Source organism: Arabidopsis lyrata (genome assembly GCF_000004255.2).
Source record: "Arabidopsis lyrata subsp. lyrata unplaced genomic scaffold ARALYscaffold_8, whole genome shotgun sequence".
NCBI lineage: Eukaryota > Viridiplantae > Streptophyta > Magnoliopsida > Brassicales > Brassicaceae > Arabidopsis > Arabidopsis lyrata.
Genome location: NW_003302548.1, coordinates 16,052,535 through 16,074,352, shown reverse-complemented (window position 1 = coordinate 16,074,352; position 21,818 = coordinate 16,052,535). Strand labels below are relative to the sequence as shown.

The window sequence follows — 21,818 nt, the reverse complement described above, 5'->3', positions numbered from 1 at the left end:
AATGTAACTGGGCCTCGAAATAAAGTGCAAGATATTATAACCATAGGCATTCATACCAAATTTATATTTGGGCTCTAGTTCTAATATAATACTGCTCACTTACAGCAGCATCTTCATAAAATCCATCATCTAACTTATCTCTCATTAAGATTACATAAGCACAACTATATCTCTCATTAGTTTGAACAACTTGTGATTTTTAAAAGTTATTTCATGACTTCAGAAACATGCATGCAAATTTTAAACAGAAGAAAAATATTGGATTAAATCATATGAATATTGAAAATAACGATGATCAAGGCTTACGTGAAAGTCTACAAGGCTACAATAGTAGAAAAAAAAAATCATCAGTGCTTTTATATAAATAGAAAGATAGGATCATCAATATAGGGAAAACGACCAATTCCCCTATGACTTTGAGGTCTTGACAACATACTCTAAACCAGTTGAGCCACCATAACAATTGACGTAAGTACAATCAAATGCATTTATATAAAAACATTTTTTTTTTTTTTGAACAAAATATAAAAACATTTCAAAATTAATTGTCTTTGTTATTTTCTTAGTCACTGAAATCCACGCGCCGCCGCAAACCCTCCTTGGAAAGATAGGCCAAAACAGAGCAATCATTGCAATTCGTTTGGTTTCGTCTGGTATACAAATCTTGTGATTATGGTTCTAGCTCATTTTTTCCTTCGTCAGATTTGTTGTTGAACTTATGATCTAGTTTAGATTTCTGACATTTGATGTTTATGCATACGAGCTAAACCCAAACAACACGTTAAAACCCATACAAATCTTTATTTTGCTTTTTCTTCTCCATTTCCTCATCACAGACAGTGGTTTCAAATTAATTTCTCTAGTTTGGCTGAGAGAAGCGGTGGAAGGAGTGGTGGTGGGAGTGACGAGGTGATGAAGGATGATGAAGAGGGTTAGTGAGGAGATCGGGAGAAAAATTTATTTGATCTTATTTTATTATTTTTTAGTTATCTACATGGCATCTTAGTCAGTCTACAGTTAAAAAAACATTAACACCGTTTAGAAAACTGTGGGTTTAAATCGAATTTGTTTTGTTCGTATATGAAATTCAAATTTTAGTTAAGTTTATGTTGTTATTAGCACGACTCAAAGTTTCGTGTATAAATGCGATAAAGTAACATAATTTCCGGATCACTATATGTCGCAAGATTCTAAAATGTGTTATGACTCTACAATATATGTGGCATACATGAGACCATTATCCATGATTCATTTTGAGTTTTTTTGACATATTAGTAAACAAAATAAAATAAAATATTGTTTTACCACAAAAAAAAGGAAAGAAATATTGATACTGGAATGAGTCTAGAAATGTAAGTAGGGGAAAATGAAACGGAAGAGAAATAAATACTGTTGGATATTGGCAAAAATTTCCGTTGCATTTCTTCCAAGGCTCATAGTTATCAACGAGTGGAACCAGTGGAAATCACAAGTATCGGTTAACTGGCAAAGTAATAACTTTATATAAGAAAAATTACTATAACTTTAATCACTTACTTGAAAATTTCAAGGGCATTATTGTAAATATTTACAAGAAAAAGAAAGATAAAAGTTCATTATTGTAAATATTTACAAGAAAAAAAAAAAGACAAAAGGTCAAATTGTGTGACTAGAAAAAGGTATAAACACGAAGTCTTTCTATTATGTCGCTAATTAATTAATCTAGACTTTAATCAGAAAATGCAAAGTCCCAATCTTCTTGAGTCAGGCTAGGCAACAAACCAAAATCCGATGGACCGTAATCAACAAGAACAGACTCCACGTCGTGGCCCGTATACTCAACTTTGCAGACGACATGGGTCCTCTGCAAAAAAAAACACAACGTATACTCAACTCATTTCGTCGAACATGTTGTTTCTAGGTCTTGGCATAATATCCGAACCCGAAGAACCGAACTAAAACCGACCCGAACTCATAATTTTAAAATATCAAACGGGTTTTAAACTACAAAACCCGAACTCGAACAAGTACCCGAACATTTCCTAAATATAAATACATAGTAATAATATATTAGTAATAATTATATTTACAAAAAACTTAAGTGCATAAAATATTTGGATTTTAAGATATTTTAGCTACTTTTGGATAGATTGGGTAAAAAAATACTCGGTTTTTAAGATATTTTGTGTGTTTTCAAGTAGTTTGAATAGATTAAAATACTAAATATTCAATTTTAAGATATTTTGGGTAAACCCGAATCCGAACCCGAAATACCATATCCTAACCCAACCTGAACCCAAAGTTATAAAATATTCGAACGGGTTCTAAATTTCTAAATCCAAAATATTCGAACTCGAAAAACATGACCCGAATACCCGAACACCTAAGCCTAGTTGTTTCAAAAGAGGACATAAAATTGTTTATTTGGTAAATCAACATTGATTATTTTATTACAATCAGAGAATCAACAGAGTTAAAGTCAACAGAGTAAAGTGAGATTGAAAATTATAACTAAAAGAAAGTCTTTTCAACAGAGCAGAACACATAAAAAGAAACTAAAAAGACAGAGGATTTTAATAACCTGACTCTCCGGCAACGACAAATCGGAATACTCGTGCATAATCCAATGAGTTCTCTCACCGTTTGGGCTTTTCCCTTTGTGGAAAACCAAAGTCTTCTTCTGTCCGATGACGCGTTGAAAGATAGATCGCTCTTTGATTACGGATGGTTGACCGGTGATCTTCCAGTAACCGGAAGCCGTAGTCCTGCTCTGCCGATTTCTTATGGCGAATGTGATTTCTCGGCCGGAGAAGAAAAACCAAACCGTATCGTTGGATCGCATCATCGATTGGGCTTGCAATAAAAAAGAGAGAGACCAATCAATTAGAAATCTGATCGTTAACACATTACAATTTAATGATCGATAGTCTCTACACTTACAAGGTAGCTCCCAGGGGTCGAATTGGTAAATGTTTAATTCCCCTATAGCTTCTATGAGGCATGAATTTCCCAACAGTTTGTTTCGTAGGTAGAATCCTACGAGTTCCTCGTCGGTGGGACGAAATTCGTAACCCACGATCGACATCATTTTTTTTTTTTCCTTCTGAAAATAATGAAATAGAATTCTCTAAGGAAGGCGACGATCTTTTTTTTGAGAACCACTTTGTTTGTTGAATTTTACTACTACTCTCTTAAGTCTTTGGTTAATTGAGGCAATAATCTTACTTTAGAAGTTACACTCTTTCTATTTAGAGTTGTCTCTAGGAAATAATCTCGAAGCTTCGTTTCTCGGCAAAAATTTTTATAACAAAATTTCCAATAAAACTAAAGGAAGACAAAAATCAAATAAGAAATAGACTTAACTATCCAAATTCCAGCCTATCAATTAAAAAGATTATTTCAATGGCGGTTTGAACTAATCATGCTCTCTTTGGTCTATTTGTGTAATGGCTGTAAATTACTAAAATTAGCCACTCTTTCTATTTTACATTAATGTTCTAGAATATTCTACTCAAATTACTCAGCTAGCCAATCTCTCTGTTACTACATAAAACGTGTATGCTAACTTCTAAAATTTAGAAAAAAAAAAATCTCCAAATAATAATGAAATAGAATTCTCCAAAGAAGACGACGTTTTTTTTTTTTTTTGTATGTATGTATGTTCGATACAAGTAATAGATGTGTATAAATATGTTGGGTTTTACTTACCAAAAAAAAAATATGTTGGGTTTTAATTTGGCCCAATTGTTTTTGTTTTTCAAAATAATGTGGCCAAGTTGTGTTTTTCTTTGAAGAAAGTGGCCCAGTTTTAGTTTTTTTGGACTACAAGTATATATGTTCACACACTTTAAAGAAACGTTCCCAATTTTATTTTTATTTTCGACAAATAAAAAAAATAAACACACAACTATAATTAATCTTTTATTTCTTACATATATTATCAACCTAAATTAACTATAACGTATAAACTATTTAGATGTACTTGTCGATGCATCTTTGTTGTCATCCTTTTTATCAGAATCTTCTTTCGGCGGTTTGAGTACTTCAAAAAAAAAAAGGGATTAAACAAATAAATATTAATCATCTAATGAAAAGTTTGAGATTATAAAACAATATTTAAACTTTCTACCATTTTTTTCAGCATATTTTTGTCCCAAGTTTGTCGCAAGATCAGTCCCAAGCCTTTTAGCTTCACCTTTTCTTAGGAACAATTTTTTGAGAATATCCAACAAAGCCCTCTTCATTCTAGTTTCTTTTTCTTTTTTCTTTTCTTTCTTTACAGAATTCTTTTTTTTTCTTGAGAATGTTTTGAATGTAAACTTAGTGGCTTAACCCCTCTTTTATAAATTAATTCATTACTACTTACGGCAAACTTCAAATCAAAGTTCTTATGCATTCCATTTTTTGCATTGTTCAACCACAACACGTTTTTCAATTAAAAAATAATTACAGCTTAAGTTCTTTATTATAAATAAATAATAATAATTACACCTTAGGTCTTTCTTCACTTTACCAATTCCCTTAATTTTTGAGAACCACTTTTCCTGTTTGAATTTTTTTAAGCGTGTATCAATATTCTATGTGTTATATGAGAACATTTAAATTGTTTGTGAATTACTTGAATTTTCATTCAGCCTTTAATATGGTTTTCAATTTTTCCAACTCTTTATTATTGCTTTTTCTTTCAAACAAACTAATACGTAAATAACGATCAAATCATCAAGAAGCACACTAGTTCACAAATTAAAGTTCTCAGTATACATATTTTGTTGTTTAGCACACGAATATTTTACTTCTTGCTTTCAAATTCTTCTTACTATACCAAGTACAATAATAAACATAACGTACGAAAGTAAACCAAATTTTATTAAGTTCTCAGTTTTTTTTTTCTTTTTTAATCTATTAGAACAACTTCAACATCAGTGCCGTTTGTGTCAAATTCTTCTTCATCATTCATTTAGTATACACGAATTACTCCATGACTTGTGTACGTGTGTTTCTTGCTGAAAGGAGAACGTGAAGACAATATGCGCTCATTCATGAGCCTCGTCACTCGTTAAAAGCCCTAGCTAATTCGTGCATGCATGCATCTTTCAACATATATAATTAGGCTGGGCTTTTAAACGGAACCGAATGTACCGAACCGAAACCGAAGCAAAAAAAACCGAACCGAACCGAACCGAAAATTTGAAAATAACCGAATGGATACTAAATTTGATAACCGAAATAACCGTAACCGAATCGGTACCGAACCGAAATATTTCGGGTAACCGAAATACCCGAAATACAATTATATTTTCGAAATAATTAGTTATTTATAGACCAAATAATCAAAAATACTTGAAAAATCTATAAAAAAATAGTAAAAATACTCAAAAATAACAAAAAAATATCTAAAAATATTCGAAAATACTCAAAAATAACCGAAATATCCGAAAATATTCTAAGCAAAATAACCAAATGGATACTAAATTTTAAAACCGAAAGAACTGGAACCAAACCGAAACCGAACCGAAATTTCAAAATATCCGAATGGATACTAAATTTTAGAACCAAAAGAACCGAAAACCGAATGGACCCAACCGATAACCGAACGGATAACCGAAAACCCAGGCCTATATATAATTAAGTAGATTCGTGAATTTCAAGTTGTGCCTTTTGAGAACGTACGGACCGGGAGCGTATATACGAAGAAATAAGTATATAGTCGTTTTTTTAATAACCCTATTTAGACCTGAACATAAAAATTTATGAAAAGAAACCCTCATCAATACCACTAAAATTACACAAGAGAAGATAAAAATCAAAATAAAAATATTAAAAAGTGCTTAGAAGCGGTAAATACCAAAGATACAAAGAATCCATATAGATGCTCAACTTTGTTCGCTTTCTAAGTTTCTTACTGTATCATGTTGCGACTAATGAAAATGACATGATTTATACTAACAAGTAGATCTAAACTATATATATAAACAAATAAATAATAAACTAATTTTGGTATTTACTAGAAAATGAAAATTTTCATGGTTTATAGCGCCAAAGCGTTTTTTTTTTTTGGTTTTGTAGGTATTGGCTGATACTTTATCACAGGAGAAACCAACCAGAATATAACTTGGTTTCTTTCGTGAAGGGACAAGAAATATTAATTAACGTTACTTAATTATTGATTAATGTTCATATATCTGTGTTATGTCTGGCTAGCCAGCCAAGTAAGATTATACACATTGTAATGTCTATATTCGTTTTGAGAAGGGACGAGAAAGTGTTGGTTATCGCATCGAAAATGGATCGAAATGTTAGTTTATGTGTGCTATTATGCTAAAACTGAAGTTTTTATTCGAGGAAAATTGAATAGGGCATTAAAAGCACATTACTTGAACCATCAGGCAATTAAACAACATATTTAAACAACCATCTGACTGATCTATGTTAATTATTGTTATAGATATATTATGCTGACTGGAATTGAAATTAGGCTTTTGTTCCATAAGATTTTCTATATGGTTCATATAACTTGAAATGATTATTCATCGTATAAAAGTTTATTGTTAGATCGAGAGGTGAATGTGTATTTCAAATGAATTATTTTATACTTATAACCTTTTTTTTTTTTTTTACTATAATCTCTTAGAACAATTTGACATCAGTGCCGGTTATGCCAAAGGTTCAAAGCGTATTTTTACGGTTTTGGATAGTAAACCCGAGTACAGGATTTGTAGATATTGACTCATACTTTGCTATAAAAGAAGTCGATGATAATTTGGATTCCTTTGTTAAGTCCGAAGAACGATTGACGAACATTTAAATAAAGGTATTTGATTATATTTAATTTTATAAAATACAAATAAAATGTAGATGAATATATAACAAGATTTAGATGAATAAATTTTTTGATAATTAAAAAAAAATAGATGAAAACAAAAAAAAAAGTTATTTGAAAGAGCCAAATTTGGGTACCCACGAGCTGATCCGGAATCCTACAGTTTTTTCGGATTACACAACTCGAGCTTGAGGTTTTTTCGTGGGCAGGTTCAATTCAGGCGCGGGTCGGGGTGCAGTGTTTTTACCCATGAAAACTACAATGTAGCTAATATAGAGGCGGTGACAGAAAAAACAATTGGTTGCACATCGTAGGAAAATCACTTCCGTCATATTCACGGACTCTTTTCTTACTGATATCGTAAACACCAAAGCCATGACCAACATAATATATAGAGTTTGGTCTGAGTCCCGGATACTTGCTTGCCTCTAAACAAAATGTATCATTCTCCCCAATGAAAATGCAAAGATCTCCAATATTTTCTGTGTAGTTAGCGATCATTTTACTTCTTTGGAGTTTATGCTCTTCTTCTTCCCTGAACACCATGAATCGGTTGGTTTTTCTAACTACTCTAGTGATGTTCCCATTGCCCCATGACTCCACATACGTTAAATACCTATAGAGAGTAAATAAAGTTTTTCCAACCATTTAGGAAAAAAAAACATATTTTCAGTTAAGTTTCATGGGTTTCCAACTCAATGTATTATCTAACTTTCATATAAGAGATACTATTCACAATTGTTACTAGCTAAAGAACCCTAGCTAGTTGTGTGGCTCTATTATTTGTGGGCTTACCATTGAACAATGAAACGTTCGCCAGAAGACGACTCAGCAATATAGTCACTTCGTGAACATGAAGCCAATATCTCCCACTCGTGTTGTGGTATCAAAGGGAAGTTCTGAAACTGTATTTGAAGGAAGGTAGGGTCCTTATTGTTTTTGAGATCCAAGGCAGCTATATAGGCACATCCAGTAGTGAGGAGGTAAAACATTTGGTCTTTCCGAGAATAAACGACTTGTGAGTCGAAATCGCAAGAAAATGGAATGTTAATACTAGTCCACTCTGAATCTCGAGTAGGCATACAGTAATAAAGTTTAGATCCAAAGAAGGTGACACTCACTATATAATCATTGTCCTGGTCGGGAAAAGGAGTGGACAATGAAGCTTTGGCATTCATGCCATTAAATACCAATGGAGGCAGCACAATGGTTCTAGTGGATGATTCTGACGACCAAGGATTAAACACGTCGCTGAGAAATATAATTGAATCATGCATACACTTAAAAACTGCCCAGCCACGTGAGGTTCCAAGGAAGATGAATCCTTCGGACAACGGTAGACTTTTTAGAAAATTTTTATCAATGATCTTGATGATTTTTTCATTCCTTGGATTAAATAAACAGTAACTTGTAGATATATTTAAATATTTGTCTTCATCAAAACTGTAGTTGACCAACATGTACGGGGTTTGTCGTGGGTATGAGCAAAAACGGGCCTTGTCACCTTCTTCAACCTGTGATTGATTGCGGACGGATCCACATAAATTTTAAAAACAGAGAGAAATAAAGTAAGGATACAGAGAGAAAGTTGGCAAAACACTTTATTTGGGTTTGTTGATAGCGAATAGTTAAACTTACAAAGTGTTTTGCAACTAGGCCGAAAAGCAGAGACATTGTTTTCAAATTAACTGCAAGTATTAAACCCTATTGTTTATATACCCATCAACTATATGGCTCTATGTCTTATATATATTATTATAAAGTTAATATATTTTCTTGAGACATGTGACGTAATTTTGAAATCCTAAGATTTTGATTATGTGTTTGTATAAATAACTTATGACACATGTAAAAATAAATTCATAATTCCCATAGCTATTCATATTTATTAGAAAGAAATATGTTATTTTAATGTATTTGTTTATTATTATTGTCAATATTTTTTTCTAAAATCAAATATAGTTTCTTTTTAATGTTACACTTTAAATCTTCAGAAATGGGATGTGTCACCTTTTGTGTTTTTTTTTCTTCATTTTCTTTCTGTTGATTTATTTGTGATAATCATCTGAAATATAAGTCTTGACCATTATTTCTAAAATATAATGATTGAATGTGAGTGTGAAAATATAAAATGACATATATGTCACTAACAAAGTATATTCTAATACATGTCAAAATTTTACGAATTATAACTACAGTAAAACCTCTATAAATTAATAACCTCTCTAAATTAATAAATCTTTCCGGTCCCGACTCGGGACCAGTGTAAAATATGACATAAATCGATAAATTAATAAGATAATAATTTTTTTGAAAATCCCATATAAAGATATGGTCCCATCTATATCATAAATTAATAATTGTATAAACTTATCAATATATATATATATAATATATGTATATATATATATATATTTAACTTAATATATATATATGATATAAATTTATATATGTCATATATGAATTACTATGATATATATTTATAATATTATATGTAAAAATTTAATGAAATATGAATCTAAAAATTTAAACTTTATAATTGCTTCTCTACTTGTAATTAGTTTTTAAAAGATATTGCTTCTATAGAAAAAAATTATTTTTAGAAAGAAATTTTTTAAGAAATTATAAAATTAGTAAAATCTCTCTATAAATTAATAATTATTAATTTATCTATAAATTAATATCTCTCTAAATTAATAAAATTTTGTAGTCCCAACATTATTAATTTATAGAGGTTTTACTGTATTACACATGTTGCGTTGTTAGGGTCTTTAACTTATATTAGATATACACTTTTATATTTCTTATAACAAATAATATTTATTTAGAAAAGTATATATATAGTACTTTCAATGTTTATTTGTTTCTTTTTTTATAAATCATAGTTATATAGTTTTAATCTTATTCTTTAATTTGTTATATGTTTACTTTTCAGATGATTATATTTATCTATACTTTTTGAAGTATTTTCTCATTACTTTTTTTTTGGGTTATATTTGATATCGTTTTCAAAATATATAACATATTTTGTTAGTTTTTAATGTGACATATATTAAAGATTGAGTACATATAATTTCCTTGTCGGGCAGTGTCATGTATATGCTTGTTGGCCGTATTATTTTGTGTACATAAATAATTTTGGGGTTTAGAGTTAATTCATGTATAGTCTAAAACTAAGTTTCTGGTTCTTACACAAAATGATAATACATGTTAAAGTGGGTATAAATATAAAAACAGACATCAACATATTTTAGTAACTTGCGGTTTTGATTTTAGTAAAAATGGATTCAGCTGTAAGTAATCCCATGCAGGAATTTGTTTTTTTTGGGTGAAATTTTAAAGTTATTGAACAAAAAAATCTTGGCTAAGAAAACGTGTTAGCCGAGTTGGTTATGTAGTGGCTCCCCAGTCCCCTCTCTCAAGTAAGCTTTACCTTTTTTTTTTTTATATTATTTATCAAAAAGGAAAAAACAAAAACTATTAAGTTATTTACAATAGAGAATAAATAAGTTGGTGGGATTTTAAATGCTACGTAGACAGTTTATAAAAATACATACATAAGCAGTTAGAGTGTCAAGGGTAATGGGTTTTAATGACTGTGGTCAAAAGTATAAGCTGACTCATAATTTGACGAATTTTTGATACTCCAATACTTAATATGGAAACTTTTTGATCGATTTTTCGGACTAATAAGAAACTTTTTGTCTCATCTACGAAATAAGCTTCTAGGAAACTTTTTGATCTAATTTATTTTTGAGATCATGAGCCTTTGAATCTGAATAATCTTAGAGGAGTTCAAAAATCTAATCATCATGAAGGCATTCATGATCTCTCTAAAAAAATAAAATTTAATCTTTAGTTAGAGCAACACACCTTCATCTTAAACGACCTTTCTATCAGCGAATAATGGTAGCTACTTCAGAATTAATATGATATGTTTGACGTTCGAGTGTTTAAGGTCTGTATCCCTTTTCGATATATACACAAGGATTTGTTTCAATATAGTTTCTGAAAAATGAAATATAGATAGCGATAACAATGGAACATACAGCACAATCATAGACATCTGACGGTTATCTTGAAATCGTGATGATGATGATGATGATGATCGAAGATGAACCATGAAACAACATAGTATGAGAGTTAGTATAGGAGTAGAGACAAAATCAGAGAACAATCCCTCCGTTTGTTCTCTTAATAAAAGACACATAATAATTAAAATTAAATCAAAAGCAGATTCTATGGCTACTAAGTGATCCAGGTTGATAAAATCCAGACGAACAAAAAAAAAAAAAAAAAAAAAGTTTTTCTGAATCCAGATAAATTACATCAATATGAAATCAAAGAATTATTCTCAGAGAGCTTATAGATTCCTAACACCACGAGATATGAATCTGGAAAAAGTTTTTCTTTCCCATCTGCCATTCAAAGCACATAGATCCAGACACTAAATCTGTCTCGAACACATAGTGAGACTAAATCATTACATTACCGTAACATATTAGTTTTAGAGATATGAATCTGAAAACATCAAAACTGATATGAGAAAAGTTTTCTTCCCCATCTGCCATTTACAGCACATATAGATCCAGACACTACCGTAACATGTTAGCACTTATTAATCGAAAAAAATGGACATACTAGTTTATACCTAGAACCTGATAGATACTCTCCATTAACTTCCCAATCATCCTTAAAAAACCTGATACCAAGAAACCAACGATTGACTATGATATAATCAAAATATACAAACATATCAAATCCAAACCAAAAATCAAAATTTAGTGTTGATTAGGTTATTTCAATTATTGAAATCGACTTCACAGTGATCGTAAACCCCCAAAAGAGGGCTAGGGTTTTCTTTTACATCGATCAGAATCAAATTTTGACATTTATCAGAAAATTAATTGACAGAGTCTATCCGATTTTAAACAGAACAAAAAAGCTTGGTAGTGTAAAGATTAGTCGATGTGTGTATAAATATATATATGTTGGGTTTTAATTTGGCCCAATTGTTTTTGTTTTTCAAAACAATGCGGCCAAGTTCTGTTTTTCTTTGAAGAAAGTGACCCAGTTTTAGTATTTTGGGCTACAAGTATATATGTTCACACACTTTAAAGAAACGTGCCCAATTTTATTTTTTTTATTTTCGACAAATAAAAATAAACACACAACTATAATTAATCTTTTATTTCTTACATATAATATCAACTTAAATTAACTATATCGTATAAACTATTTAGATGTACTAGTCGATGCATCATTCCCTTCTTTCTTGTCATCCTTTTTTTCAGAATCTTCATTCGGGTTGTTGAGTACTTCAATAAAAATAATTTTTTAAAAAAGAATTAAACAAATAATATTAATCATCTAATGAAAAATTTGAGATTATTAAACAATATTTAAACATTCTACCATTTTTTTTAACAGCGTTTTGTGCTTCGCTTTTCCCAAATTCAGTCCCAAGCCTTTTAAAGTCACCTTTTCGTAGGAACAATTTTTTGAGAATATCCAACAAAGTCCTCTTCATTCTAGTTTCTTTTTCTTTTTTCTTTTCTTTCTTTATAGAATTCTTTTTTTTTCTTGAGAATGTTTTGAATGTAAACTTCGTGGCTTAACCCCTCTTTTATAAATTAATTCATTACTACTTACGGCAAACTTCAAATCAAAGTTCTTATGCATTCCATTTTTTGCATTGTTCAACCACAACACGTTTTTCAATTAAAAATAATTACAGTTTAATTTCTTTATTAAAAATAAACACCTTAAGTCTTTTTTCACTTTACCAATTCGCTTAACTTTTGAGAACTACTTTTCCTGTTTGAATTATTTTAAGTCGTGTATCAATATTTTATGTGTTATATGAGAACACTTAAATTGTTTGTGAATTATATTCAGCGTTTAATATAGTTTTCACTTCTTCTTTTTTAACTCTTATAGCTTTTTCTTTCAAACAAACTAATACGTAAATAACGATCAAATCATCGAAAAGCACACTAGTTCACAAATTAAAGTTCACAATATACATATATTGTTGTTATATATAGATTAAAAGAAAAACCTTCTTCAAATTATTTTAACAAACTGGCAAGAGTAGTCCATACTGGTTTTACTAAAACCCCAACTTTAGAAAGGTTTTAGTTACTAAAATCATATGGAGAAATCCATAATCATATGGAGAATTTTTTTAAGCGTGTATCAATATTCTATGTGTTATATGAGAACACTTAAATTGTTTGTGAATTACTTGAACTTTCATTCAACGTTTAATATGGTTTTCAAATTTTCCAACTCTTATAGTTTTTTTTCAAACAAATTAATATGTAAAGAACGATCAAATCATGAAAAAGAACATTAGTTCACAAATTAAAGTTCACAATATATATACATATATTGTTGTTTAGCATACGAATTATTTTACTGATTGCTTTCAAATTCTTCTTACTATACCAAGTACAATAATAAAACATAACGTACGAAAGTAAGCCAAATTTTATTTAGTTCTCAGTTTTTTTTCTATTCTAATCTATTAGAACAACTTTAACATCAGTGCCGTTTGTGTCAAATTCTTCTTCATCATTCATTTAGTATGCACGAATTACTCCATGATATGTGTACGTGTGTTTCATGCTGAAAGGAGATCGTGAAGACAATATATAGCTCCTTCATGAGCCTCGTCACTCGTTAAAACCCCTAGCTAATTCGTGCATGCATGGATCTTTCAACATATATAATTAAGTCTATTCTTGAATTTCAACTTGTGCCTTTTGACGGACCGGGAGCGTGTATACGAAGAAATAAGTAATATTAGTTTCAAGTTTTTTTTTTTTTTGCGGTTTTGTAGGTATTGGCTGATACTTTATCACAGGAGAAATCAACCAGAGAATATAACTTGGTTTTTTTCGTGAAGGGACAAGAAATATTAATTAACGTTACTTAATTATTGATTAATGTTCATATATCTGTGATATGTCTGGCTAGCCAAGTAAGATTACACATTGTAATGTCTATATTCGTTTGGAGAAGGGACGAGAAAGTATTGGTTATCGCATCGAAAATGGATCGAAATGTTAGTTTATGTGTGCTATATATGCTTAAACTGAAGTTCATTTTATTCGAGGAAAATTGAATAGGCAATTAAACAACATATTTATATTGGAAGGTCCTCTGACTGATCTATGTTAATTATTGTTATAGATATATTATGCTGACTGGATTGAAATTAGGCTTTTGTTCCATAAGATTTCCTATATGGTTCATATAACTTGAAATGATTAGTAATGGCGTTTTTAAACACAACAAATTGATTTTTAACAATTTGAATGTTCCTTGCACATATCCAGACGTTTGCACATGCATATGGTTTTTTATACGCTTTTGTTGGTTTTATCACGATTTTGTTGTTGTTTGATTGATAAATGCATATTTGTAGATATTGGCGATTGACGAACATTTAAATAAAGGCATTTGATTATATTTAATTTTATAAAATACAAAATAAAATGTAGATAAATATATAACAAGATTTAGATGAATGCATATTTTGATAAATAAAAAAAATTAGATGAAAACATAAAAAGAGTGCAAAGTTATTTGAAAGAGCCAAATTTTCGGATTACACCACTCGAACTTGAGATTTTTTTGTGGGCAGGTTCTATTCAGGCTCGGATCGGGTTGTAGTGTTTTTACCCATGAAAACTACTATGTAGCTAATATAGAGGCGGTGACAGAAAAAACAATTGGTAGGAAAATCACTTACGTCATATTCACGGACGCTTTTCTTACTGATATCGTAAACACCAAAGCCATGACCAACATAATATATAGAGTTTGGCCTGAGTCCTGAATACTTGCTTGCCTCTAAACAAAATGTCTCATTGTTCTCAATGAAAATGCAAAGATCTCCAATATTTTCTGTGTAGTTAGTGATCATTTTACTTCTTTGGAATTTATGCTCTCCTTCTTCCCTGAACACCATGAACTGCTTGGTTTTTCTAAGTACTTTAGTTATGTTCCCATTGCCCCATGACTCCACATACGTCAAATACCTTTAGAGTAAAAGAAAGTTTTTCCGATCATTTAGGGAAAGAAACATACATTTTCAATTAAGTTTCATGGGTTTCCAACTCAATGTATTATCTAACTTTCATATAAGAGATACTATTCACAATTGTTACTAGCTAAATAACCCTAGATAGTTTTGTGGATCAATTATTTGTGGGCTTACCATTGAACAATGAAACGTTCGCCAGAAGACGACTCAGCAATATAGTCACTCCGTGAACATGAAGCCAATATCTCCCACTCGTGTTGTGGTACCAAAGGGAAGTTCTGAAACTGTATTTGAAGGAAGGTAGGGTCCTTATTGTTTTTGAGATCCAAGGCAGCTATATAGGGACATCCAGTAGTGAGGAGATAAAACATTTGGTCTTTCCGAGAATAAACGACTTGTGAGTCGAAATCGCAAGAAAATGGAATGTTAATACTAGTCCACTCTGAATCTCGATTAGGCATACAGTAATAAAGTTTAGATCTAAAGAAGGTGACACTAACTATATAATCATTGTCTTGGTCGGGAAAAGGAGTGGACAATGAAACTGAGGCCATTAAATACCAATGGAGGCAGAGCAATGGTTCTGGTGGATGATTCTGAGGACCAAGGATTAAACACGCCGCTGAGAAGTATAACTGAATCATGTATACGCATAAAAGCTGACCAGCTACGCGAGGTTCCAAAGAAGATGAATCCTTCAGACAACGGTAAACTTTTTAGAAAAACTTTATCAGTTATATTTGAATATTTGTCTACATCCAAACTGCAGTTGACCAACAAGTATGGGGTTTGTCGTGTGTATGAGCAGAAACGGACCATGTCACCTTCTTCTACCTGTGATTGATTGCGGAGGAAGAAGAAGAGAAAAAGAAAATAAGGATACAGAGAAAAAGTTGGCAAAACACTTTATTTCGGTTTGTTGATAGGGAAAAGTAAAACTTACAGAGTGTTTTGCAACAAGACCGAAAAGCAGAGACATTGTTTTCAAATTAACTGCAAGTATTAAACCCTATTGTTTATACACCCATCAACTATATGGCTCTATGTATTATATATATTATTATAAAGTTGATATATTTTCTTCAGACACGTGACTTAAATTTGAAATCCTAAGATTTTGAATTATGTGTTTGTATAAATAACTTGTGACACATGTAAAAATAAATTCAAATTTCCCAAAGCTATTCATATTTATTTAGAAAGAAATATGTTATTTTAATGTATGTGTTTATTATTTTTTTCAATCTCTTTTGCTAAAATCAAATATAGTTACTTTTTATGTTACACTTTAAATTTTCAAAAATGGGATGTGCAACCTTTTGTGTTTTTTTTTCTTCATTTTCATTCTGTTGATTTATTTTTGATAATCATCTGAAATATAAGTAAATATAAAATGACATATATGTCACTAACAAAGTATATTCTAAAAGATGTCAAAATTTTACGAATTATAACTACTACACATGTTGCGTTGTTAGGTCTTTAACTTATAAAAGATATACACTTTTAAATTTCTTATAACAAATAATATTTATTTAAAAAGTATATATATATATATATATATTAGGGGTGAGACCAATTATCCGGGATCCGGGATCCGATCCGGATCCGCTCCGATCCGCACCAAAAAACAGGATATCCGGGTGGAGCGGATTCGGCCGGATCCGGATCTGGATCCGGATAATAAAAAAATTAAAGCCGGATATCCGGATCCAAGATATTTTATATTATAATAAAATTTTTTAATATTTTATTACTATTATTTAAATTTTATTAATAATTTTTACTATCTTTTATATAATAATAATATTTTTAATAATATTTTTAATTATTTATGTTAAATTATTTGTTTTTAAATATTTTTCTTTAATTTTATATTAATAAAAAAGAATTTATATAAAAAAAACCCGGATCCGGATATCCGCCGGATATCCGGTTATTTTTACGGATATCCTAAATCCGGATATCCGGGTGGAGCGGATCCGGATCCGGATAATGAAAAGTTGGATCCGGATCCGGATCCGGATACCCTAAAAAAGCTGGATATCCGGATCCGGCCCACCCCTATATATATATATATATATATATTACTTTCAATGTTTATTTCTTTCTTGTTTTTGACAAATCATAGTTATATAGTTTTAATATTATTCTTTAATTTGTTTTATGTTTACTTTTCAGATGATTATATATATATATATATATATCTATACTTTTGAAGTATTTTCTCATTACTTTTTTTGGGTTATATTTGATATATTATATAACATATTTTGATAGTTTTTAATGTGAAATATGTTAAAGATTTCGGTACATATAATTTCCTTGTCGGGCAGCGTCATTTACTCATTTATGTGCTTGTTGGCCCTATTATTTTGTGTACATTAATAATTTTAGGATTTAGATTAATTATGTATAGTCTAAAACGAAGTTTCTGGTTCTCACACAAAATGATAATACATGTTAAAGTGGGTATAAATGTAAAATATGACATCAACATATTTTAGTAACTTGCGGTTTTGATTTTAGTAAAAATGGATTCAGCTGTAAGTAATCCCATGCAGGAATTTGTTTTTTTTGGGTGAAATTTTAAAGTTATTGAACAAAAAAATCTTGGCTAAGAAAACGTGTTAGCCGAGTTGGTAATGTAGTGGCTGCCCAGTCCCCTCTCTCAAGTAAGCTTTACTTTTTTTTTAAAATTGTTTATCAAAAAAGAAAAAACAAAAACTATAGGTTATTTACAAGTTGGTGGGATTTTAAATGCTGCGTAGACACTTTATAAAAATACATAAGAGGTAAATTTCAAAAGTAAGTTGGTGGGATTTTAAGCCGTTAGAGTGTCAAGGGTAATGGGTTTTAATGACTGTTGTCAAAAGTATAAGCTGACTCATAATTTGACGAATTTTTGACACTCCAATACTTAAAATGGAAACATTTTGATCGATTTGTCGGACTAATAACAGGTAAATATCCCCAATAGCTTCTGCCTTGTATGAGCGATGAGTTTCCTAGAAGCTTATTTCGTAGATGAGACAGAATCCAAAATCCACGATGAAATAATTTAGTTTCAAGAAATTCGCTATAGAAAATAAAATTAAAAAGATTAGTTATCGTTTTTTTCTTTAATATATTTGCTGGAAAATGAATTTTTTTCATGGTTTTATTGTGCAATCCTATATATATATTTTTTGGAGAGAAACCCCTAGTACACGATTGTAGAGGTACTTAGTTAAAAAGCAAATTCGATTTGCTACTTTCGACTCTTGTTAAGCAAAAAATTTGATACCGCAATTTGATTTAATGCTTTCGATTATTTTGTCAACCGCTTTTAATTTAATGCTTTCGATTCTTGTTCAGAAAAAAAATGAAGACAAATTTGGTTTTAAATCTAAGTAGGCCTGCCAAAACAATATAAATGACTGAAAGTTTGAAACCTTATGCTACTTAAGACACGTGACTTAATTTTGAAATCAGACTATCACTCAAATATATGTTGATATAATTAAATTGTCGCATATGTAAAAATTGATTCAAATTTCCCAAAGCTACTCATATTTATTTAGAAAGAGATCATTTTAATTTTAATGTTTATTTAGTGTTTTTGTTCTTATCTCTTCTAAAATTCATATATAGTTAGTTACTAACTAATGTGAAATATGTTTCTTTGTCAGGTAATTAATATATAAAAAAAAAATCCAGTTTTTTCTTTTGATTTCCTTTTCTCTTAATATTTTTTTTTATCCTGATCACTGGATATATGTTTTCTTGAACAATACGTCTGAAATTAGCACTAACAAAGTTTATTTTACACATGTCGTGTTGTTAGGGTCTTTAACTTATATAATAATATACACTTTCAAAATGCCCATAAATAATACTATTAATTTAGAAAAGTATATATAGTTTACATTTAATGTTTATTTGTTTCTGTTTTTTGTATTCTCTTTATTTTGTTATATGTTTCCTTAACGAATCATATGATTTATCTATGATGTATTTTGTCCATTACTTTCTCTTCTGTTGATTTCTCTTTTGCTAGTATTTGATATATTTCTTGGAAAGTACGTCTAAAATCGTATATAACACGTGAATGTGAAAACATAAACACATGAGATCACGACCTTATGGTTGTTACGAATTTAGAACAAATCAAGTGAGTAAAACTGTAAGAGTTTGGGGTTGTTTCTTGGATAACAATGTCTCTGCTTTTCAATCTAGTCGCAAATCTCTCTGTAAGCTTTTACTAGTCGTTATCAACAAAATATATAAGTGTTTTGCTGTGTTTCCTTATGATGATTTTTCTAGTTCCTTCCACAAACAATCACAGGTTGAAGAAGAAAGTGATCACAAGGATGCTCGTTTCTTCTCTTCATCTCCAAAGAAGCAAACTCCATATATGGTACTTGAAGGTGATAAAGTAGGAGAGTCTTCTGAAGCTGAAAATATCATAATGAGTTTCAAGTTGTTTGATCTAAGTAAGGAAGAGATCATCCAAGTTATCCACAAGTCATTTCCGAAGTTGTTGTACGAAGAGTCAAGAGTCATTGGAAGCTCGCGTGGCTGGATAGCTTTTATGAGCAAACATGATGGAACCGTACATCTAAGTGACGTGTTCAATCTCGGGTCCCTTAGAGTCATTACTCTGCCTCCTCTTCCTGATCCTATGTATCATCCTTCCACAGCCATCATAAATGTCTCCTTATCCTATCCGCCAGACCAAGAAGATGATTATGCAATGTACATCAAGTTCTTATGCTCCGAAATATATTACTGTAGGCCTAATCACCACTCGCAATGGGTTCTATGTGATAGTAACGAAATCCACACAACCGCCTCTGATATCGTATATTCCCCAAGAAACCAAATGTTATTCCTCGTGATAATGGGAGCAAGTTTCTTGCTTTCTTTTGAAGCAAGCTTATACTCCAACTCCCATGTCCTCATCTTCTGCATTAACTCAGCCTTGTTCATGAAATATTTATTAACATATATATCATCAGCACCTTGTGTTGAATGTACACCGCCTATAGGAATCGGACTACGATCAGGAGCAGGAAGCAAATCCAATGACTTATTGCCTATTCCCTTTTCAACCGTTGAACATGTATCACTATATGGCACAGAGATGGAAGAAATTCCGACTGTTGGATGAGGTTCCTACAAACGCAAAAAATAGATAGGCATATGAACAAAGAGGTAAAATTGAAAAAAGGACGACTAGAAACGGATCATATCTGTATATTGTAGTATTTAGGAAGGTCATCCTAAAACTAAATGTATCTTTCCTAAAACCTATGAAATTGAGTTTTTACCTTCTGGTTTTCATGTGCAGTAGAGATAAAAGAAGTTCCAACTGAAAGATGAGGTTCCTATAAACACAAAAATAGATAGGCATATGAAAAAGAGTTAAAATTTAAAAAAGACGACTAGAAACTGATCATATATGTATATTACAGTATTTAGGAAGGTCATCCTAAACCTAAATGTATCCTTCCTAAAACCTATGAAATTGAGTTTTTACCTTCTGGTTTTCATGTGCTGCAGAGATAGAAGAAGTTCCAACTGAAGGATGAGGTTCTACAAACCCAAAAATAGATAGGCATATGAATAAACAGTTCAAATTGGAAAAAAAAGACGACTAGTTAGGATCATATCTATATATTGCATTATTTAGGAAGGTCATCCTAAAATTAAATGTATCCTTCCTAAACCCTATGAAATTGAGATTTTACCTTCTGATTTTCATGTGCAGCCGTTGAATGTGAACTTCCTATAGGAATCACAGTAGAATCTCGAGCAGGAGGCAAAAATAATGAATAATTGCCCTGTCCTTTTTCAGACGTTGAACATGTATCACTTGGTGGCACAGAAACTGAGATGTCCATTCTAGTGCCTTCTTCAGCCTGCATAAATGTCACATAGATCCTAACTTATAAGATTAATGGTAATGCATGGAGATAAGAAGTTTTGGTTGCTTACCTCAAGTTCTCCAAGTACCAAATCGTCAAGTTCCTCGCAGATGCAAACTTCGTCTTCATCATCCAAACTTTAATTCACCAACAAGATTTAATCAAATCCAGAAACCATATAAACAAAAACAAGGACAGGACTAGAGATCACGAGATACAAATCCGTTACAATCTTAGATCGACATAGCTCCAAACACATGATCTTTCCTCAATAAACAAAGCTTGTGGATTCGTCGGCGATTTCGCCGATTTAGCACGAGCGTAAGCTTCTTTGACTGAATCATATATCATATGTTTATATCATCTACCTTATATCATATGTAAATCATCTACAGATACCAAAACCACTCTCTTTGTTCAGAATTCGTAAAGCATCTATTTATCAATAGTTTCCAATTACAAGTCTCATCTACTTAAGATTTCTAATGCAATCAAGCCCAACAATGAAAAAGGTAAGAGATGAACAATGACACATCAGAATTCTTTATGCTGAATCAATGAACGCACCTATAATTTGCCTAATTCTACAATAGAATTAATTCAACAATAAACGCCTAATTTCGTCAACACGATTGGGGAAGAAGAAGAAGAAAAAATTGGTGAAAGAGATCGATTTATACCAGTTTGAAGATCGAAAATAGGTGAAGATTTCTCCGTCGTCGGCAGATCTCTCCGTCGCCGACAACTATCACGTGAAATCGTCTCCGTCGCCTTATCGTGGATCGTGGAATGCTTTCTTTTCTTTTTTGTTTATTAAATTTATTAATTTTTTTAAAAGAGTGCTATTTTTGTCAAATAAACTAAGAGGTGCTATTTTTGTCACAAAAACTTCATTTAGGGCTATTAGAGACCATTTATCTTTTTTTTAATTGTGTATTTAAATTGAACTATTTTCCATGGTAATTTTGAAAATTCAAAGAATTTAAACTATTAACAGTAAGTAGCCATATAGAAACTAAAAACATATATTTCAAAATTTTAGTAAATATTATTATTT

At 30.8% G+C, this 21,818-nt stretch overlaps 4 protein-coding genes and 1 pseudogene across 4 annotated transcripts; 1 reads left to right on the top strand and 4 right to left on the bottom strand.

Moving 5' to 3' along the window:
• Window positions 1-1,649: 1,649 nt before the first annotated feature.
• Window positions 1,650-3,266, bottom strand: LOC9300357 (NAC domain-containing protein 69). The gene is made up of 3 exons (XM_002864235.2): window positions 2,920-3,266; window positions 2,561-2,832; window positions 1,650-1,843 (listed from the first exon to the last, which is right to left on the bottom strand). Exons 1-3 carry the CDS (start codon window positions 3,065-3,067, stop codon window positions 1,709-1,711), a joined length of 555 nt encoding a protein of 184 aa, XP_002864281.1. The 5' UTR covers window positions 3,068-3,266; the 3' UTR covers window positions 1,650-1,708.
• A 3,379-nt stretch (window positions 3,267-6,645) lies between these two features.
• On the bottom strand, window positions 6,646-8,473 carry LOC9300356. The gene is made up of 4 exons (XM_002864234.2): window positions 8,438-8,473; window positions 7,595-8,313; window positions 7,123-7,415; window positions 6,646-6,758 (listed from the first exon to the last, which is right to left on the bottom strand). Exons 1-4 carry the CDS (start codon window positions 8,471-8,473, stop codon window positions 6,646-6,648), a joined length of 1,161 nt encoding a protein of 386 aa, XP_002864280.2.
• Window positions 8,474-14,453: 5,980 nt separating this feature from the next.
• On the bottom strand, window positions 14,454-15,831 carry LOC9302069 (annotated as a pseudogene).
• Window positions 15,832-18,960: 3,129 nt separating this feature from the next.
• Window positions 18,961-20,005, top strand: LOC9300355. The gene has a single exon (XM_021015786.1). It carries the CDS (start codon window positions 18,961-18,963, stop codon window positions 20,002-20,004), a length of 1,044 nt encoding a protein of 347 aa, XP_020871445.1. The 3' UTR covers window position 20,005.
• Window positions 20,006-20,305: 300 nt separating this feature from the next.
• Window positions 20,306-21,335, bottom strand: LOC9300354. The gene is made up of 3 exons (XM_021026207.1): window positions 20,832-21,335; window positions 20,585-20,777; window positions 20,306-20,429 (listed from the first exon to the last, which is right to left on the bottom strand). The coding sequence occupies exons 1-3, from the start codon at window positions 20,891-20,893 to the stop codon at window positions 20,370-20,372; spliced, it is 315 nt and encodes a 104-aa protein (XP_020881866.1). The 5' UTR covers window positions 20,894-21,335; the 3' UTR covers window positions 20,306-20,369.
• Between the last annotated feature and the right edge of the window lie 483 nt (window positions 21,336-21,818).